Source organism: Melopsittacus undulatus, chromosome Z, assembly GCF_012275295.1.
Source record: "Melopsittacus undulatus isolate bMelUnd1 chromosome Z, bMelUnd1.mat.Z, whole genome shotgun sequence".
Taxonomy (NCBI): domain Eukaryota; kingdom Metazoa; phylum Chordata; class Aves; order Psittaciformes; family Psittaculidae; genus Melopsittacus; species Melopsittacus undulatus.
The window spans coordinates 86,445,786-86,464,997 of record NC_047557.1 but is presented as its reverse complement, the minus strand read 5'-3'; the positions used below and the strand labels follow the sequence as shown (position 1 = coordinate 86,464,997).

Below are 19,212 nucleotides of genomic sequence, written 5' to 3'. Positions count from 1 at the left end.
CGATAGGTTAAAACTAAACTACACTGAAATAGTTACAATTTAAAAAATCACCCTAAAAGCAATAAATTAATAAAATAAATATTAATAAAATACACTTCAATCCCACAGCAGGGGATTCTCTCTGCCCCCTTTCAGTCATCCTGTTTCTTCTGAACATGTTTCCTCCCACTGCCAAGCTGGAACTGAGTGCCAAGGGATGGGCAGGTCCTGGACTGCCCCTGCTCTGGGAGGTCTTGTGCTGTAATCCAGTGCCAGCAGACCCTTTTGCACACTGGCTCCTCTGTGCTCACGGGGAAAGTTCCAAGAGTTCTTAATCGAGGTGCTAAGAACCGGTCTGGCTGCTTGCAGCTGGGTGCTGTATTCCTACAGCTGAGCACATGCTCAAGTTCCTGCCTTGGTGGCCTTGGCACTGTTTCAGCAGCTGCTGTTGTTTCCATCTCTTTCTGAACCTAAGGTGCAGTCACCCGCAGCTGTAAGACTAACAGAAGTACATCCTGTACTTGTGCTTTGAACAAATGGTAAAAGAGCTCCTGCCACAGAGGTGCTCCAACGAGGAAAACTCCAAAACCCCAAAAGTTTGCAGTAGCTTCAACATATTATTTAAAAACTTAGCACAGAATAGCTCAGTTAAAAAGGGGTCTACAACCAGGGATGTGCCATCCCTGGCAGTGTTCAAGGCCAGGCTGGACAGGGCTTAAAGCAGCCTGGTCTAGTGGGAGGTGTCCCTGAACATGGCAGGGGGTTGGAACTGGATAAACTGAGTGTCATTTCCAGCCCAAACCAGTCTGGGATTCTAAGCCACAACCCACTCCAGCTGCACATTAATTGTTGAAGGCTGTTGGGGTCACCTGCAGTTCTCCTGCTCTACAGTGCTTTGAGCTGGAAAGCTGATATTCAAAGACACCCCCTCATCTCAGTGTTGGCAAGAACCTGGATTTAGTTTTTAATTTAGTGATTTACCTTCACCAGGAAAGGTGAGCACTACACTGGGAGGGAAGGATTTGATTTCAGTGCTGTCTGTTCAGTTCTCATTCACCCACCTTGTTCCTGGAACAGCTGCTTCTAACACACAAGGAGACACAGTCCTTGTTCTCTCCCCTTTTTCAACCTAGTAACAACAAAAATCAGATTATTCATTCCAAACCAAACAACATTACCCACTGTTTAAATAACTAAAATCATTTTCTCTCCAGCAAACTGCTCCCAGCATGGATGCAGCTTTGAGGAACCCAGCCTACTCCCCACCCCTGCAGAAGGACCAAACAGCTCAAAGATAAACAAACCTCACTCAGATAACCATCATTTCCAGTGCATCATTCCATCACTCTTTGTCACTGTTCTTTCTGTACTGTTCTCCAAGCCCCAGCCTCATCTCTGAGCAGTCCCAATGTAACACTCCCCACAGCTGCTCTGTACCTGGGGCTCCCCCGTGGGTGTGGGGACATTGTCCTGCTCCTGCAGTGACAGTTGTGGGGTCAGCCCTGTGTCTGCCCTGCTGCAGCCAAGATGAAAGAGCAGCCCAAGACCAGAAGGGATTAAACTTCTACGTGAGCCCTTTGCTAAGTGGCTTAGGAATTTGCAAGTCAGTGATTTATTACAAGGGCTTCTGAATAATCATTCAAATAAATCAGGAGGAGCTGCCTTGCTCCAGCTCTGCCTCCCTGCCTAGCCGGTGCATCCTGCTCAGTCATTTGCTGCTTCACACCAAGAGGCCTTTAACTAACCTTTTCCAACGCTCAATCCAATGCATTTAAATTCCAATTCAATCTTCCTGAGAAAATTGTCATAGGAATGACAGCAGCAGCAGAATTAATGTTCATAGAGGTTTAGTGGCTGCACTCAGGCCAGTACATGAGTCCCCAGAAACTGATCCCTCACGTTTTCCTTGAAAACCCACGGCACCACTTCCCAGGCAACACAAGCTCAGCTTTCAGATCAGCTCCTCCATTTCTGTTTTCTAGTGCTCACTCAACAGTTCCAGGCACCTGTAATTCCTCCTATCCTGCCAGGTTTCCAAAACACACCGGCTAACGGGCCCTGGATGCCACACACTGCTGCAGGCCAGCAACTGAGCCAGCTCTGTTCCCTCTGCATGGGAAGCTGGCTGCTGCTGCCCCAGGTTTCACAAGTCCAACACAGTGCTGAATCCCACCTCAGCTGTGCTGTGCCCGAGCCTAGAGACCTCCCTGGCAGAAAGCACTACTGGAAGCAAAATGCTCAACAGCAGGGCACGCTTGACTGAAGCCATGTGTTTGTTCACAAGGCTCACCCCACCTTGATTTCCAAAGGCTTATTTCAAGGTTTGAGTTGAACATTTAGTTTCAACATGTCATCCTCACCTGCAAGAAAGTAACATTTAGTGTGGTGCTATCTAGCTAGTGCTGGTTTTTAGCACTGCTGCACAAACAGATCCCAGTGCTCCTCCTCACAGCAGCCACTGTTCAAGACTCAAACAGCACAACATCCTACACCCAGTCTGCTGGGTTTGCTATATCCATTTTGAAATGCCACTGTCTCAACACATCTTCTCAGCCTTGTAACAAAGCTGGATTAAGCTCCAAGCTAGAGGAGACAGGTAAGTGTTGAAGATAGTAAGAAATTGACTTTCAGTTAATTGCCCTACAAAACCATGCCAAGTCACAGACATCTTACCCAGTGATTGATTCAAACATGGCAAAAACGGCCTTTAGGAAGATCTGCACTCAACCACCACTATCAATACAGCTTACAATAAATACCCCAGTGTGTTTAAATTAGGTTTAAATCTGCTGTACTAATCCATATGGCCTGAACCTGTATGAAAGTTTAGAAAGAACATTTCAGCATTCAATCAAGAACTTCATTTCTGTAACAGACACTTTATAAGATGAGAGGAGTTAAAGAGGAGAGACGAACCACAGGAGGGTGGTGAGGCACTGGAATGGGTTGCCCAGGGAAGTTGTGAATGCTCCATCTCTGGTGGTGTTCAAGGCCAGATTGGACAAGAGCCTTGGGTGACCTGGTTCAGTGTGAGGTGTCGCTGCCCATGGCAGGGTGGTTGGAACTGGATGATCTTAATGTTCTTTCCAACCCTAACTGTTCTATGATTCTATAAATGCACCTCTGGATGCACTTCGTGCTGTGCATTAAAGAGGATCCTTGCTCTCCACACACCTTCTGAATTCTTGTGCCTTATGAGGAATTCCAGCAGTAGCAGAGACACTCCAGGCAGCCCCAGGAAACTCATGCCCCTCAAAGACAAAAGCTCTAAAAGATTTAAAGCAACATCATGCAGTAAATTTCAACACTACCTAAAACAGAGTAAGTACTTCTTTTATACAGTGTTAAGTGCTGCATAGAAATTACTCACATCATCCTTTAACAGTACATGAAATTACTCATTTGATGTGTGACAGCACATTACTTGTGACATCACTGTTTCATTAATGGCTAAGAAATTTCTTCCTGTGACAATAAGTGGGTTTAGCCTGCCAGATAAAAGCAGAAGACAGAATCCCCCCCAAAACACACAGCACAGCACACCATTCCCCACACTCCCCAAACACCTCATCACATTCTATACATGAGGTCATTGCTAGTTGTTACTAGACAGCAGGGTTTGCATTAACACCATCAGTACAGGTATGAGAAGCCACAGAAAGGCAGCTGCAAAGGGTTAACATTACAGGTTTTGATAGGAAAATCCCATTAGGCAAGAATAATGCTAGGCTGTGGCATTAGGAAGCCTTTTGTGAAAAGTGAAATATTCTGTCCTGAGCTCATATGTGCTTTAGAAAGGTTTCCCTGTATGTGGATCAGAAATAGTGTCCAGTCGTTTCAGTATGTTATCCAGTAACATCCTGAACACACATGCAAATGAATGTGTATGTAACGAGGTACGTCCATAATGGCTGATCTTTGCTAGAGATCTACAACATAGACAAAGAAAGGGACAAAAGCTAGATCACAGGTTCTTTTTATTTTAAGATGTCACTATTAACACACATTAGTCAAGCTATCCTAAGTAATCCCCTTCCCCTAGACAGCTAGGGAATCTAAAATTCTGTGATTTTATTAGCTCAAGAAACCACCATAACAAGCCTGTCATTCTGTTTTCACCCTATCAAACTAATGTGCACTTTAGTGACAATATCCATTTACATATCAATAATACATCATACATCATCCCCAATTTTATCTCAGGAAAGTGCTAAATGAAGTCAATGAACCGCTTATGTACAGTTTCAAATCCTAATATATTTACAATAGAAACCAAAAGTATTTAAAACCATTAAATATAGTGTTTAACTCTGCTATATTAGTTTACATGAACACAGCTTACCTCTGGCATCGTATCTCCAATACTAGTATTTATGCCAGTAATTTAAGATTTAAAAAAAAAACCTGCTATTCCTGGAGGGAAAAAATAAAAGCTTAAAAACCAACCCAAAGCCTCCAGGCATTTCAGAGCCCTGAGGAACTACCCACCATAGACAGTCTTCAAGTAGAAGCACTGCAGTCAGTGTTCAAGAGAGACTTCCAAACTCCAGGCAAGCCTTTAAAACCTAATGCATATGTAAAACCTTAAGAGTCAGTAATCCAATGAACAGGTTTACTGGAGTCACTGCTACCATTCAGTTTTTACTAATCCGTAGTTAAGAAGGAAACTGCTGCTTTGCTGTTTCTCCTTCCGTTACATTCCCTCCACCCACAGAAAGTGTTTTGTGCACCATGGTCCAGAAGAGCTAAGTAGGCATCGTCTTCTCCTCTTTGCTGAAAGGCTGAACTGTGCCAGGCTTTACCCAGGAGAGGCCAGAAACATGCATGCTTTTGCAGTGCTGATCTTCTGGCTTCTTCTAGGCAGAAAAAAATTCAAGTCAGAATTATCAGATACCTAGTAAGTAAGTTCCCTAGTAAGTCCCTCCCCATCCGTTGGCAAACACAAGCATAGCAGAGGGTAACATCATTTCCTCTCCTCAAAGAGGGACAGAAAAATATCTACTGGTTTCATTTCTGGGAATATGTATGGCATCGTATGTGTAGAACCACGCTGACATTACAGGAGAATTTCAGTGACTTAATTCTTACCCTATCACACCATAAAGATCAAAAGACATCCTTTGGGTAGTGCCCTCTGCTTGAGCATCATGACCCAGTATCACTGCACTGCTGTTTGCCAAGTTTCTTGGTTCTACAGAAAGGAGTGTCAATCCAATCAAAACGTTTCTATCATTAATCTGACAATATAGCTATAGCATACTACCTTGCTATGCTGGGTATGCCCAGTGTGCTGGCATGCTGTACAGTACTCCACCCCACTGAAGTCTTCCGAATGCAAATTAATATGGCAAAGCAGCAAGGGACACCTTTCCTATACCATGTTGTTTCTGAATGCTTTCCAAAGATGGTCCTTCCTTTCCCTGAGCACTCATCATGGTTAAAGGTTTCAACAGTAACTATTTCTACTCAACACAATGCACTGAATATTTGAGACCAATTACTGCAATTTAGAACACAGAGAAAAAAAAGGCAGGCTTCACGTTGAGGGAGAAAGATGTAACTTCAAGCGTCTGTAGATCTGAAGTAGTTTAAGATGACCAGTAAATAAGATACCTTCTCTAGCACATCAAAGAAGCAGAATAGCTTGCTGTTTTTTTTTGCATACCAGGAGCCAGACCTGCCTCTCCGCTTCTAGAGGCTCATCAGATGCCAACTACATCAGACCTGGAATGATGCATCTAGAAAGCAGTAATTTTGTAAGTACACTTTGTCATACTATGGGAAGCCTGACAAAGTAAATCAAGGCAGAAAGAAAACTGATCTTGCCTTTCTGTCCCTCCCTATATCTTCTGTAAAAGGTGACTGCATAACAGAATTGCTGTAACACATCAGACAGCAGCAAGTGAGAGGGATCAGTTAAACTTTAACCTGGCAGAGTAGTATCTGCCTAGCACATGCTACACAAAGGAGATCATCTAGCAAAAGCCCTGTGCTCAGCAGGGATCTGGGATATCACAGCCTGCCCTGGGCTGAAGTTCAAACTCTCAGCTACACTGACCTTTTGGAACAAATCTCCTAAGCCACATGAGCTGGGCTATTCCTGCTATCTGCAAACTACTTGTACCACACATGTAATAGTTGAAGATGTTTGTTTTCACTTTTAAAGGAGTTAACATGCATCTCCAAAGGACAAAAAGAAAAAAAAAAAAGGCATCATTTGCTATCAGTCTCAGACAATATATCCCTTGCATTTCAAGCGCTTTGACCTGTCCCTTCCCTGTATGTTTTTGATTCAAAGGATAAGAATGAAGGAGGTAGAGAATGAAGGAGAATGGGGAAAAGTAGTCAAAAGTATTTTTAAATTTCTTTTTAAAAACACAAAAAAGTCAGAATCCAATCAAAATATTTTCCTTCGTGTTCTAAGGCTGGAGAAAGGCCACCTCACTTCATGCTCTGATGTGACTCTTGCAGCTGGGAACATAGCTACACTTAGCTCACTGGCATTGTATTGTATTAAGATCAATACACTCAAAAATGCCATTCATGCCAGGAAACATGGAAGTACTTGAGTTAAAGCAGTAAGGAAGATTCAAGTTTGGACTACTGAAAAAAAAGTATTTAATTACAAAAAAATGCAGCAATCCACCCCACAGTTCTAACACAATGAGGTCAGCAACTAAAACATTCAGTGTGCACTTCCATGCCAGTCCAGCAAAGATACCAGCCACCATTTCAGAGTCACTAGGCTCTGTGAGAGCACAACAAAAAAATAAACTTAAACCACCAAACACTCCCCTCCCCACAGAGCAAAGGTGTTACTCAGGGGATAACTATTTGAACCAATACATTCTTGCCATATCAGTATAAGTGCTTTGTGACAGAAGTCACTCTAAGCACCTTTCAATTCCCTGATATTGTCTTACTAGAAATCAGTAGTCAGAGGTGTGAGCAAGGTACTCTGCTTCAGAAAGTTTGGAAGGAGAAGAAAGCCCCAAAGCTTTGCTTCAGTAATATCTCTCAACAGAAGATAACAAAGTTGGGGACTGTTGGGTTACACAGAAGCAGTAATGGCCACAAGAAGTGCAGGACAAGCTAATAGGCAGTCAGCAAACCTTTTCTTTCCCATTCTTCCCTCCCTTCCATCCCCAAACAAAAAGAATCTGCCAAGTGTGCCAACAACTGTACTAACAAAGCCTTCTAGCTGGCTCAGTGATTAACTGCTTAATACACTGAAGTTAGAACAGTGACATAACTACTTAGTTAGGAGACTAGACCAAATCAGCTCCAGCACGCCTACTGATCCAAAAGGAGTGGAATGAGGTCTGACTCCTACATGTTCAGCACAAACAACCTTTCTTCCCTTATCAGGCAATAAACTCTTCCAATTGTGAGAATCTGGACTTTGTGCATACCTTCTGAGACAACATCTTCTCTCTAGCTTCATCATGTATAGCTGGATTCCATGGAGAAAAACTAGAGAAAGAACAGTTATCTCTTACTTTGCATTTTTGCCGACTACAGGACTGACAGAGCAGAAAGGAGCCATTTCCCTTGACTTAGTCTGTTCACTTTTAAGTAAATCGCAAGTCTGACTTTTCAGTGTTAAAACATACAGTTAAGAACTAAATTCACATTACCACTGATCTTTTCAACACGAAATCATTAAGTTTTCATTTGGTTTGCAATGAGAACTAGCAATTCAGCAGGTATTGCATTCATATTCACCTTGGAGCTGACTGCCCCATCATCCGTACAGTTGTAAGTATTTTAAAAGTATGACCAAGGCTACAGTCATGCAAATTGAATTCAGGAAAGTCCAAAGGCTGTATGTACTCCATCCTATCTCTACTTAAGTGAGGTGGAGTAGTTGGGTTTTTTTTTTTTGTTTGGGATTTTGTGGAGGTGTTTTCAAGTTCTGGATGCTTGGTGGTAGACATAGTAAAAACAAATGTCTGATTATATTTAAGATTTACGCAATACTAAACAGAAGGAAATGAGGGCAGGTAGGACTACTCCAAGTATTGCTATAAATGTAACAAAGGAACCAGATGAACTTGGCAGACAAAGGCTTCAAACCAACAACTGTATCAAAACTTATCCTTGAAACATTAGGACACACTGAATTCGCTCATGGTACTTACATGATTGCATATGGGTCCTCTATTTTGGGCTGATCGAATAAGTGACTGCTGCATAGTTTGACACTGTCCACCACTTTACTTTTGAACAGCTGAATATCTTTTTCATACCTGTAAGTGGGCAGTAAGTAATGTTAAGTAGTTCCAAGCTGGGATATGTTTGCTCTAGAAACACTAAAAGATTTGGCAGAACCTCAACTTTAGTTCCTAGTGCAACCAACTCTGAATGTAAAGACTAAACTGATAATTTCCAGAAATGAGACCAAATACAAAGCTCTTGCTTCTGCAAGTCAATGCAAAAAAACTCTTAGGAGACCATGCCTATATGCACAGAAGATACTTACAGCACTGCAGCCTCAGGGTTCAGGGGAGTAGTTGTATCAATCTTGTAGAAGACTCTGCGGGCATACATTAATACTTGCCATATGTGGTTATGATTTCTCCTAGAAAGAGCAAAACACAATGAAGAAAGGAACAGGCATCTTCCAAATCACATATCAATGTTACCACTAACCTCCACTTTGCAAATGCTCTTTTCACATCCAGTTCACCAGACAAAGGATCTACTAGTGGATGGAAGACAGGCAGATCAAAAACCAAGCGCTGCATTGGGAAAAAAAAAAAAAGAAATTCATTATGACTACTTCAATCCTAACACTAAAACCACCAGGTGAAGGTCAGTCAGATGTTTCTTCCACATACTAATTGTTACTGTTCTAAAAGAAAACAACTTGAAGTGATTTTTATCAGCTGTGAAACCGTAATCCAACACACCCACATTACATGCAGGGTCTTGTCCTCTCTCTCATGCTTATCACGAAATCAGGAAACTAATCCAGCCAACTGCACAGGCACTAGTGCCAACACAGGTAATAATAGCAGATTAAGATCAGATTAAAGGAGTTTCTATCGTTTAGCTATTTGTGACTGAAAGCTTTTCATATACTTGAGCTAAAATTGATTATTTTTCTACCCTACACATTTTTAAGTAAGCTCTGCAGTGACACCACAGTATTTTCAGTTCTGTACAGCTAGTTTCCTCCAGTGTTTTATGTATTCCCCCAAAACAAAACTTAATTTCAGCAGGAATGTTTGAAAGCCCTATGGGAGCAAAACAATGACAGCTGTATGAGACATACTGAAGTCTAATCTTTGAAAGAAACTGTTTCCTACTACTTACATTCTTTTAATGATAGCTTTACAAAGAACTTGACACCAAGCACACAGCTTCCTGACATTGCAACTTGTTTTTAGCTACATCTACACACACCCAGTGCTCCTCTTGAAGAAATTTGGCCAAAAGGTCTTGCTGCTCTGCTCTGGACAGTAAGATTGCCACTAAATTCTTTAATTAATGTAGTAACTTGGATACTTTTTCTTCAAGGGAAAAAGAGAAAGTAGGTAACACCACACTACCCATCTCTTCCTCTTTGTTTCACCAATGTTCTCCTCAAGTTCTTTATTTCTTTAATGTAATTTAGAAGTGAGACAGGCAAGAAATTCTGCAGTACTACAGCAAGCACAGCATAGGTGCCTGGATTTTATGTTCCTGGATCCTTCTGGATCTGGATACTTCTTTCATTGTTTCAATTTTAACTGCCTTTCTGGGGAAACAGCAGATCAAGAGTCGAGGTAAAAAAAAACTGGTTGGTTACTTAATACTCCAATGCATGTAACCTCAGGAAGTTCACTCTACCAGCCTCAGTAATAACAAACACGATCCCTCCACAGATGTTAGGAAATAAGTGTAAGATATTGCAAATGAGCACAGCCAACTGGAAAAAAAAATCCTAGTTCAAGGAAACGAGAAGTTAACTGGTCTATTAGCTTTAACAAAAAAGTCATACTTAAACTACGAAACAAGAAAAACTCAAGACACACATAACCACCTACCGGACAGTCTCCATCTGGATAATTATCAGGAATATAGACAGTAAATTTAAACACACCATCCTGGTACAGCCCATGTCTTATGAATATTACACCAAACCACACTGCAAGTGAGAAAGTTTGCGTGAGTGAAAGAATTTTAATACATATATAAATTAATTTTAAAAAGTTAAGTTTAAACTTACTTAATGCTGATCGGTATGATGGCTGCACATAGACACCTGGCAATTTCTGCTTTACAACCAAGGTACTGAAATTAGAATCAGCATTTAGAACAGCTCCACAACTAACTAAATTCACAGCAAGCAGTAAAAACAACAGTAAACCCAGAGTATACTACCAATAGCTTAACACAGGGGACTTGTTCCACAAATGTATACTGAGTTTCCAAGAGCAGACTGCTCACAGGAGGAGCTGGCAGAAAATTAGTGAAACCATGTTCTTCCCCTCTCATTTTTCCTACCCCTTCAATGCAGAAGAAAAACATCTTTCTTGAATTAAGAAGTCAGGGTCAGTTCCCTGAAAAAAGAGAGATTAATGTTTGAAGAGTTCTCACTTTCCATGTAGTGGTTAAATGCAAGAAATGAGACTTAGCGTTGCATAAGGACCCCAGGGACTTCATTCCAAAAAGCACTACATACTTGAGAATCCAGTATGTCTATTACAGAGGAAGTCCCTTTAGCATTGTACCACAGAACAGTTTATGTAACTTTACAGAACTAGGAAGTTTTGCAGACAAATAGATTTGTATGCTCCCACAGCTGTCCAGAAACTACTAGATTGGATCAAAAGAAAGCTATTTAAATCCCTCATAAGTTTGATGTTAAACATCACTGAAAGACAGGAAATAATATAGTATCCGTATCCGCAATAATATCCGTAATATTATATAATATCCGTATCAGACAGCATTCAAGTGTTCCATGTAACAACTGAAGGAAGTTCACAAATCCCAGCTCCACCAGCCATACATTACTAACCATCTCCCCACTAGATAGTTGTTGACATACAGTCTAATACTTGTTTCAAAATTTCAGTATTTCCAACCATCTATCATGTTAACTGGTCAGGATGCCTAAACCCAAAATGCGTTTACTTCAAGGCTGAGAAATAATAATTCACAGAATAACATCTAAACACACCCCTTAAGAATCTCATCTCACTTTCTGCTCCTCTTCTATCTCAAGATAATGGGGCTGCTGCTCCAGAAGAATAATTTTGTGGAATTTAAGATCTACTGCCTTCTTCAAAGACTATGGCAGAGACACGATGCAAAAACTATATTCCTGCATGTTTTTCTTCTTTCACCAAAGCATGAGCCCTGTGACCAAAAGACAAAAAAAGTGAAAACCTACAATTCTGCAAGTAGGGAATACTCCAAATAAAATGGCCCATAGGAGGCATGTGTTCCATTTGTTGACTGGGATGACATGGCAGGTGAAGCAGGCTTGGTTATTGGCACAGCATTCTTTGGAATAGAAGGCAATTGTTTCTTTGCAGAGGCTCGTAGAGGACTGGTTCGCAGCTCTCCACTCAAAGTTTTCTCTTCAGCATCAGGTCTCTGTTAGATTAAAAGAAAACAAAAAGATTACAGGCTATATTTCATAAACATTTAATATTTGAACATGTTTTAATACAAGTTTAAACCCAACCTGGCTAATCATAAGTTCTGCCAACAAAATATACCTTGGATTTCAGTGCTTGAGGCGGGGGTTATGTCTTTTTTACATTCTGGTTTTAAACAGACTACTCAATCAAACCTAGCCTACAAAAACAAAAATAATCGGTGCTGGACAGGAAATTTGCAGATTAGGACAAGCAATTAAGGAGGCTTACATTTGTCTAGTCTATCTACTGGAAACAGATAGCATATAACAGCTTAGAAGTCAATCTATTTCCCACACACAGTGCATAAAGATAAATCATTTCTAATGACACAATTCCTTGCATTCCAGTTTTTAAGAGTAGGCTAGTAATGCTGAGACAAAGTAAGAACTTTCTACAGAAAAATTCATGCATTTTACTTCTTGCCTGTGCTTAAGGTACCAGCATCCTGCCTGGAAATAATTATGTAGCCCATTCCCACTGCAAAAGAATCACCATTTGACAGCAGTATCAAGTGTAAATACTAATACAGGTTAGGATATAGGAACCTTTTCATGGCTATATCATCTTTTATATATATACATATATATATATATATAAATAAACATTTCTACTCAGTGCTACACTGCTAGAGAACACTTTAATATGTACAGACCTCAAAAACATTCTATAGATTGCAAAGACAAACCTACAGCCTACAGACTCACAATTAGGCTGGTTGTGGTGACAAAAGACATGATTTAAGCTATAGTGTTTTGAAGCAGTTTAGGTTTAGACTAGAAACAATACCTATGTCACAAGCATCATCAACAAAGTTATAAGAGTTTGACCTAGCACTGAATGCTAGAGATGTGTCCAACCCTGGAACTATCATGCTTTTATCATTGCTACAATCTAAGGTTGCAATAGAATTATGCATGCACTGTTCTGTCAATACTCACTGCACATGCAATACCTGGCTAAGCTCTATAGAAGACAGCAAGCAAGTGTCCTAAGAAACAAGGACATTTGAACAAGTTTGTTTCATCTTTCTTATGTCAAGATGCTTCAGACAAGAAAAGCCAAATTCTGGAGCAAACTCCATCCACAGGCACATTCCAGTTAATGTTGCTCAGAGCTGCCTTACACTTCTATTGAAGATGGTCACAATCCTGGGGATAAAAGACACACTCTAGCTGTATTTGCAGACTGTCTGATGGTCTTTTCCAGAACTGCTGCCACCCCTCAATGAATGTTAACACCTCATGCCATCCATTCATTAAATACCTTGCGCACAGAACCCGTAGACATGCTCCAGAAAGGGTTCATAACGTGTATTCCAAATAAAGAACCGCGACTTTTCAGTGTCTTCAGAGTGTCCTCAGACTCCACTGGTTTATACCCTAAAAAAACCCACAGAATGAGTATCATTCTAACAGATAAACAGGACTTGGTATATAAACAGCATTTAGATCTAATTCTGCAGCCATCTTTATATTTCTGTAATTTCAGAATAAGTCTTACACACTTAAGATTGACAATAGTTAAAACTGCCAAAGCTCTATTACATCTAAGACTCCAGGACAATAACACAATTGTCTATGAAAGCATTTTTACGCATGAATTCCTGCCTTCTTCCTGCTAGAAAGACACTACAGATTCTGCATCCCCTTGTTGGGATGTCTTGTTGTTTTGTCTTGTCAACTAGAAAAAAAGACCATCTGTTGGCTCAGCACAGTCAAGAAAGATCCCCTAAACACAAAAATATGAGGAAGTTGCCACTTCACCATTTGCGCCCAGCCCCAGAAAGTTCTACAATGGCTTATTCTTGCTGCACGGGTAAGTGCTGTCCCTCACACATGCTGCTGACTTTGCATGCTTCTGAAGCACTCCAGTTTGAAAACATCTCTGCCCATTCCCAGTGAAAGAGATGATCCTTCCATTGAGTTTGCATCATGTATGTGTCATTCTGTTTTTGTCTGCACTGGAACACCACCAGGAACAGACAAAGGCACAGAACACAGAAGTTTTTCTGTAGCTCATTTAATGGTTTCATTATAAGCACTAAGGCTTAGTGCTTTTTACTGAACTGCTCCAGCAATTCAGTAACAAGGACCAGCAGCACCTAAAAGAGTTTCAGTGTGCCACCTACTGTATATGGCCTTAGTTTGCTCTCTTTTCTCCCCTTCTCACTCTGTCTTGCTATTGTTTGTGTGAGAACTCTTGTCTACACCACCTCTTGCCTAGCACAGCCTATTTCCTCCACTCTTCTATCTCTTCTTCCCCTCACACCCTGCAGTTCCCCTAGTTTACCTTCCCCCCTTTCTACCCTCCTACTTCTGGCTACATTAAGGTTTTGAAGCAATTTAATGTACTCAATTTCTTTAATAGGAAGATGTACAACATTGATGAATGCAATTTACAGGATGCGTGTGAGAGAGAATGGCACAGGCTTCTAAGGTTTTCTACCTTATAAGCAAGGCCCTACCTGTTCTGCCACTACTTTAATTAGTTTATAGAACAAAGATCTTCCTAAAAGGGAAACAGATGGCAATTTAAGACGATTTATACAAAGAAAGTCTAGCAATGGTAAAGTCTTTTTTAGAACAAATCACAGGTATCCTTCTAGACTGTAAATCAGCCAAGCATTCAAAAAATGCAAGCACCATTCAGAAAAGTAACGAAAAAGAATTCATTTTCCCACTCCAAAATGATCTCAAACATTCCAGTACACAGTTCCTCCAGATATTTTTCCTGTTCAGCAGCCAATCTCACATCATTCCAAGCCACTGAAAACAGTCACAGCATGGCTGCTGCTTGGCCATGCCCTGTGACAGCAGGGAGCTGTTTTCACTTTTCCCTATCTCCTGTCTGGGAAACAGAGCAATGCCAGAGAGCTATGCCCTGGGCCTTTTCTCTTCCATGAAACCCTGCCAGACTAAGTAAGGCAGAAACGCTGGGTGAGGAAGGTGCAAGACACTTCCTTGGGAAACTCCAGCATAACCAGAGGGTGGAGGAACTGACGCACAGCAAGAGCACCAAGTGCTATGGCTCTGACATGAGAGAGAAGTGTTGGAAGCTGATGTACAGGTTGGAAGACAATTAACTGGAATCTGGACTGATTATAGGGTTTGGGTAGAATTTGTTTGTATGTTTTGAGTTGATGTTTTGTTGGGGTGGTTTTTTTTGGTGGTTTTGTTGTTTTTTTTTTTTTTAATTTAAAGACTAAGTCATATAAAATTGTATTATTCCAGAATCACAGATATGAGATACAGGAGTTTGAGCAGGCCAAAGAGTGAAGTACGTACGTAAAAACCAGCCCAGCCTCATGACGATGAAACAGGGATCTGATTTAGAAGCTTGATAATTGGTGCTAGATGGAATTCAGTCACTGACTCCACCTTGCAGAAAGCAGCTCTGCATCTCAGCACACTTCTAGCATTGTCAAGAAGCTTTTTATTACAGAACTGCTTACTTACAGGCTATTCAGAGCTGTTTGTATCTTCAAATAAAACACTGATTTAGCTCTAGTTCATCTACAGAATAACAGGGATTTTGGCTGGTCACAGATCTTTTGTCAAAGCTGCTTGCCAGTAATAAATCCTGCATTGGTGTTAGCCTAAATTTATTGTTAATACTGTCTCCTGTCTTATCTGCCTGTTAGAATACTGTTTATGATGTAAAACTAATAACCTCAGAGTACCAGCTTCCCAAAGGAAGGTAATTTAAGAAGCCTTTCAAGGTGTTTTAGAGCTTGTTTATTTCTAATTGCACTGACTCCTTTCAACCATGCTGTGGAAGTGGAGAATGATATCAGTACAGGAAATTTACCTGCAACTGATTATGTTCTCTAGTGCCTTCACTTCCCAATTCCTACCTTGTATTAATCACAAGAATAAAAATATGTATTAAAAAAATTACCAAGTAACAACACATTTAAGTTAGATTGCTTATCCTACTTCTCACTATGGTGAGGGTCTGCAGCAGACAATGAGAGCCAAGTCCCAGTATGGTTAAGTGGAATTTCTAGGCAGGGTAGCCATTCAATCCTGCACAGGGCTACAACATTTACTATATGGTTCTTATCAGTACAGCATTTTACTGTGCTATAACTACTGAACCCACCAGCTTCCCAAGAGAACTCGAAACACTCCCCTCATTTTATGAAAAGGGAATAAATGCATTCAAAATCACCACCCTCCTTCCTTGCACAGTCATCAGTCACATTGCCTCAACTGAGAGGAGGCTTAACAGTGTGCTGCTCAGTTACATGTTCTACTAATTCCTGCTACTTCAACAACAGAAAGTAACAGCAACCCTCCTCCCATGGGCATCTTTTCCTAACTTTTGGTACAACAGCAATTAAAAAAGACAACACAAACATGTGGATTTCAAACACTTCTTCGACAGGCCTTCAATCTTGTACCCAGCACTGCACTGCTCAGGTCCTGCTAACCAGACCAGAAAGCCACTTGCCACCACAAACAGCCTTATGCTGACCCTCACCAGCACTGATATACTCAGGTCAAGACAGCAGTTAAACTCATGCAGTACTTCATCATCATCACAAGATACTTCAAATCCCAAAGTTATCACTAATAAAAACAAGCATTTTAAGTACTGTGCTTTTGCACACTCTCTCCACTAGGTATTCTCATCAGAGATTGCCTCTGTTTACACCTACTTCCATATCACGTGTCATATTTTTCCCCTGTCATCAGTCATTAGATTAAATACAACACTAAATCAGTTTGACAAAACTTCATCTTGCCCGGAACACAGCAGTTTTAAATGTATTTTCTGGAAACATGAACAACTCCTCAAAAAGAAAACAAACAAGGAAATACAGATAAACATACAATATAACATTTCTATGTACGTTTTAATGCATTTTATTCCCCGAATTGCACCACTCCTACACCTGAGAACAAAGAGAGCTGACAAGGCAAAACACCAGAGAACAACATTACTACTACTTGCCCAGCAACTCTAACTGTCCGTTTGCACCAGAACTGATTTCTCCTCAGCACACCCACTCCTGGTCTCCTTCGGGCCCAGGGACTTCAACAGCCCACACCGGGCCCACCGGACAGGCGGAGGCCGCAGAAGGCGGCAGGCACGCTGGCAGCAGCAAAAGCGCTGGCCAGTCAAGCCTGTTTGCCGACTTTTCCTTTGCAGCTGGATTACAGCTTTCAGCCCCACACCTGCCGCTGCGACTTCAATCCTCTAACACGCCTCTACAGGAACCATAACCTGCGCCAGCGAAGCCGCCCCTTATTCAACAGCCAGCAGAGCAGAAGACGCGAGGAGTGACATGCCGGCTCCCACCGGACACCTGGCTCTCCGAGAGCTATCAGATGGAGGACTAAATACACGGTTCTCCAGAGCCTGGAGAGAAACTCCCCGTCAACCCCGGCGTTGCCTGCGCCGAAGGACGCCGCCGCTCGTAGGGCGCCCTGAGCCCCACTGCTCGCCCCACCGAACGGTCCCTTGAGGAGAGGTGCCGCGGATGCCCTGCGAGGTGGCCGGCAGGGCCGGGCCGGCTTCCCTATGAAGCACAACGCTGGCCGGGCCGGCAGCCACCCCGCGGCGGCAGCAGCAGCTCCTCAAGGGGCGGGGAGGGCCCCGGTGAACCCGGCCCGCAGGCAGATGACGGCAGAGGGCTCACCCGCGCCGAAGCTCCCGCCGCTCCGCTGCACGCACGGCCCTGCCGCGACAGCCACCGCCACTGCCCCCTACCCCAGCCGCTGCCCCATTTAAAGCCCGCCCCCTCCGTATCGCACATCCGGACCCGGCCTTCCTCTGGGCCAATCGCCGCCCGGCTCTTCCGGGAGGGCTCCTCAGGGCGGGGCAGTGCGGGCACAGCCTGCCAATCACAGTCCCCGCTCGCTCCGGGGTGCCTCTAGGCTGACGCCTGTCATGTCCCGACGCGGGGTGGGCGGTGCTGAGGGCTCCGCCTTGGGCATGAGGATTGGCCTGAGAGCATGTCCATCTTCCGGGCATCACCAATGGGAAGGTCGTGACGCATCTGTCACTCTCTCAACAGGAAGAACGCGCTGGAGCTTAGGAAAACAAGCAGCTCTCATTGGCAGGCGGTTGGAGCAGGAAGGCATGCCATTGGCTGCAGAGCCGAGGCAGCGGCCGCCGGCGGCCATGATCTGGCGGCAGGGCCGAGGAGCGCGGAACCAGGCCCCTGGGAGGGGCGAGGGCGAGAATGAGGGTGGGGGCGTGGTCGTGTGTCCGACAGGGCGGGTGGCGGGGTCCGCCCAGCGGCGGCTGCGCGGAGCGGGGCAGGCGTCAGCGGGGCTGAGGCGGAGGGAAAGGGCGGAAGTGTTCTGAGGGGACCCATGAGGGTTACCTGTATGTGTACCCACAAAATCTATCTCTGTAATCCTGCTGAAGGGTCAAGGTAAGAACAAAACCAAGGAGTTGGTTGTAATTTGTAATTACACTTTCTTTCTAAAACAAGTAGAAACAATTCAAAAACGATGTACTAAAAGTAGGTTGGGAAGGTTTGGCAGGTGACAACAAAATTCAGGCTATCTGAAGTATAAAATTACAGAGAAAGTTAAAAATCAGTTAATGCAGGGTGGGGTTTTGTGGTGGCCCTAAACCATGAGCAAAAACCACCATGCTGAGGCTATTGTGTAGCCTCTTAACCTCTCTGTCCTCAAAATGCTACTTCAGACTCGCCAGTTACTAAGGTCACAGTCCTGGCCAGAGCACCTCAGCTTCAGGACCCTTTTGCAATTCCCTGTTCTTCTGCCTTTGCCAACACCTTCAAAGTGCAGTACAGCCTCCATCAAGGTTCACACCCTAAGTTACCTACCCTGTAGCACCACATGCTGTAGCAGTCACATGTCATCTCCATTTCTTTCCTACCTCTGCTCTTTCTCTATACTTACTTTGTGCTGCTTGCTTTTCCCATCATCCCCCCCTTGCCGCGTACCTTTCCAGAAACCCTTTTCCCATGGTTGCCTCCCTCGGTGGGTGTCTCAGACCCAGCCCTTCCTCAGAGCACCTTGCCTGCACTGGGCCCCAGTCTTGCTGAGGACCGCATTACATGTTCATTGATGAGTTATGCAGATGCCCATCAGATCTTAAACTGCAAAATTCCATGGCTTGAACAACATTTTAGTGTTAACTCTGTGTGTATGTGTGTTCCAGATGTTGCAAAAGTATGACACAATTGTGATTAATATTGTGATACGCAGGATTGAGAGGGATACTTCACCAATTCTTTGAAAACAACACTATTACTCTGTTAAACCCCACTAGGGCCCTCTTTTGCCAACTCCAGAAATAATACTTCAACAAGAAAGAAGCTAATTTTTGTCTAATGCATTTTCTTAAATGGTGTTTTCTGAACCATTGATGAGGAAAACACTTTTTCTGTCATTTCCTACTTGAACCACAGATCTACACCACCATCATTTCCGTGAAACCGTGCCTGTTTGCAACCTGGATGCAAGATCATCACATAAAATAGCAGCTCATAATGCAAAATGTTTTCCTAAAATCTCAAAGCACTCTGGTTTACATCCTTGGATTTGATGCATCATGTTGTCCTTTGTATGATCAGGTGATGAAATCTGACAGCATGGGTTTGGGTGTGTGTGTA

The 19,212-nt window shown here is 42.8% G+C and overlaps 1 protein-coding gene across 3 annotated transcripts; it reads right to left on the bottom strand.

Annotated features, from left to right (window-relative positions):
- Positions 1 to 3,939: 3,939 nt before the first annotated feature.
- AKTIP (AKT interacting protein) lies at positions 3,940 to 17,342 on the bottom strand. Of its 3 annotated transcripts, none has more exons than XM_005152219.3 (10): positions 17,260 to 17,342; positions 12,879 to 12,994; positions 11,363 to 11,568; positions 10,193 to 10,257; positions 10,011 to 10,111; positions 8,632 to 8,720; positions 8,462 to 8,560; positions 8,121 to 8,228; positions 7,392 to 7,452; positions 3,940 to 4,835 (listed from the first exon to the last, which is right to left on the bottom strand). In XM_005152219.3, the coding sequence occupies exons 2-10, from the start codon at positions 12,918 to 12,920 to the stop codon at positions 4,725 to 4,727; spliced, it is 882 nt and encodes a 293-aa protein (XP_005152276.1). In that variant the 5' UTR covers positions 12,921 to 12,994; positions 17,260 to 17,342; the 3' UTR covers positions 3,940 to 4,724. The 3 variants fall into 3 exon arrangements, with proteins under 3 accessions (XP_005152276.1, XP_005152277.1, XP_030907739.1); XM_005152220.3 differs by having other exon boundaries at positions 3,940 to 4,832; XM_031051879.2 differs by lacking the exon at positions 17,260 to 17,342 and adding an exon at positions 16,572 to 16,682.
- Between the last annotated feature and the right edge of the window lie 1,870 nt (positions 17,343 to 19,212).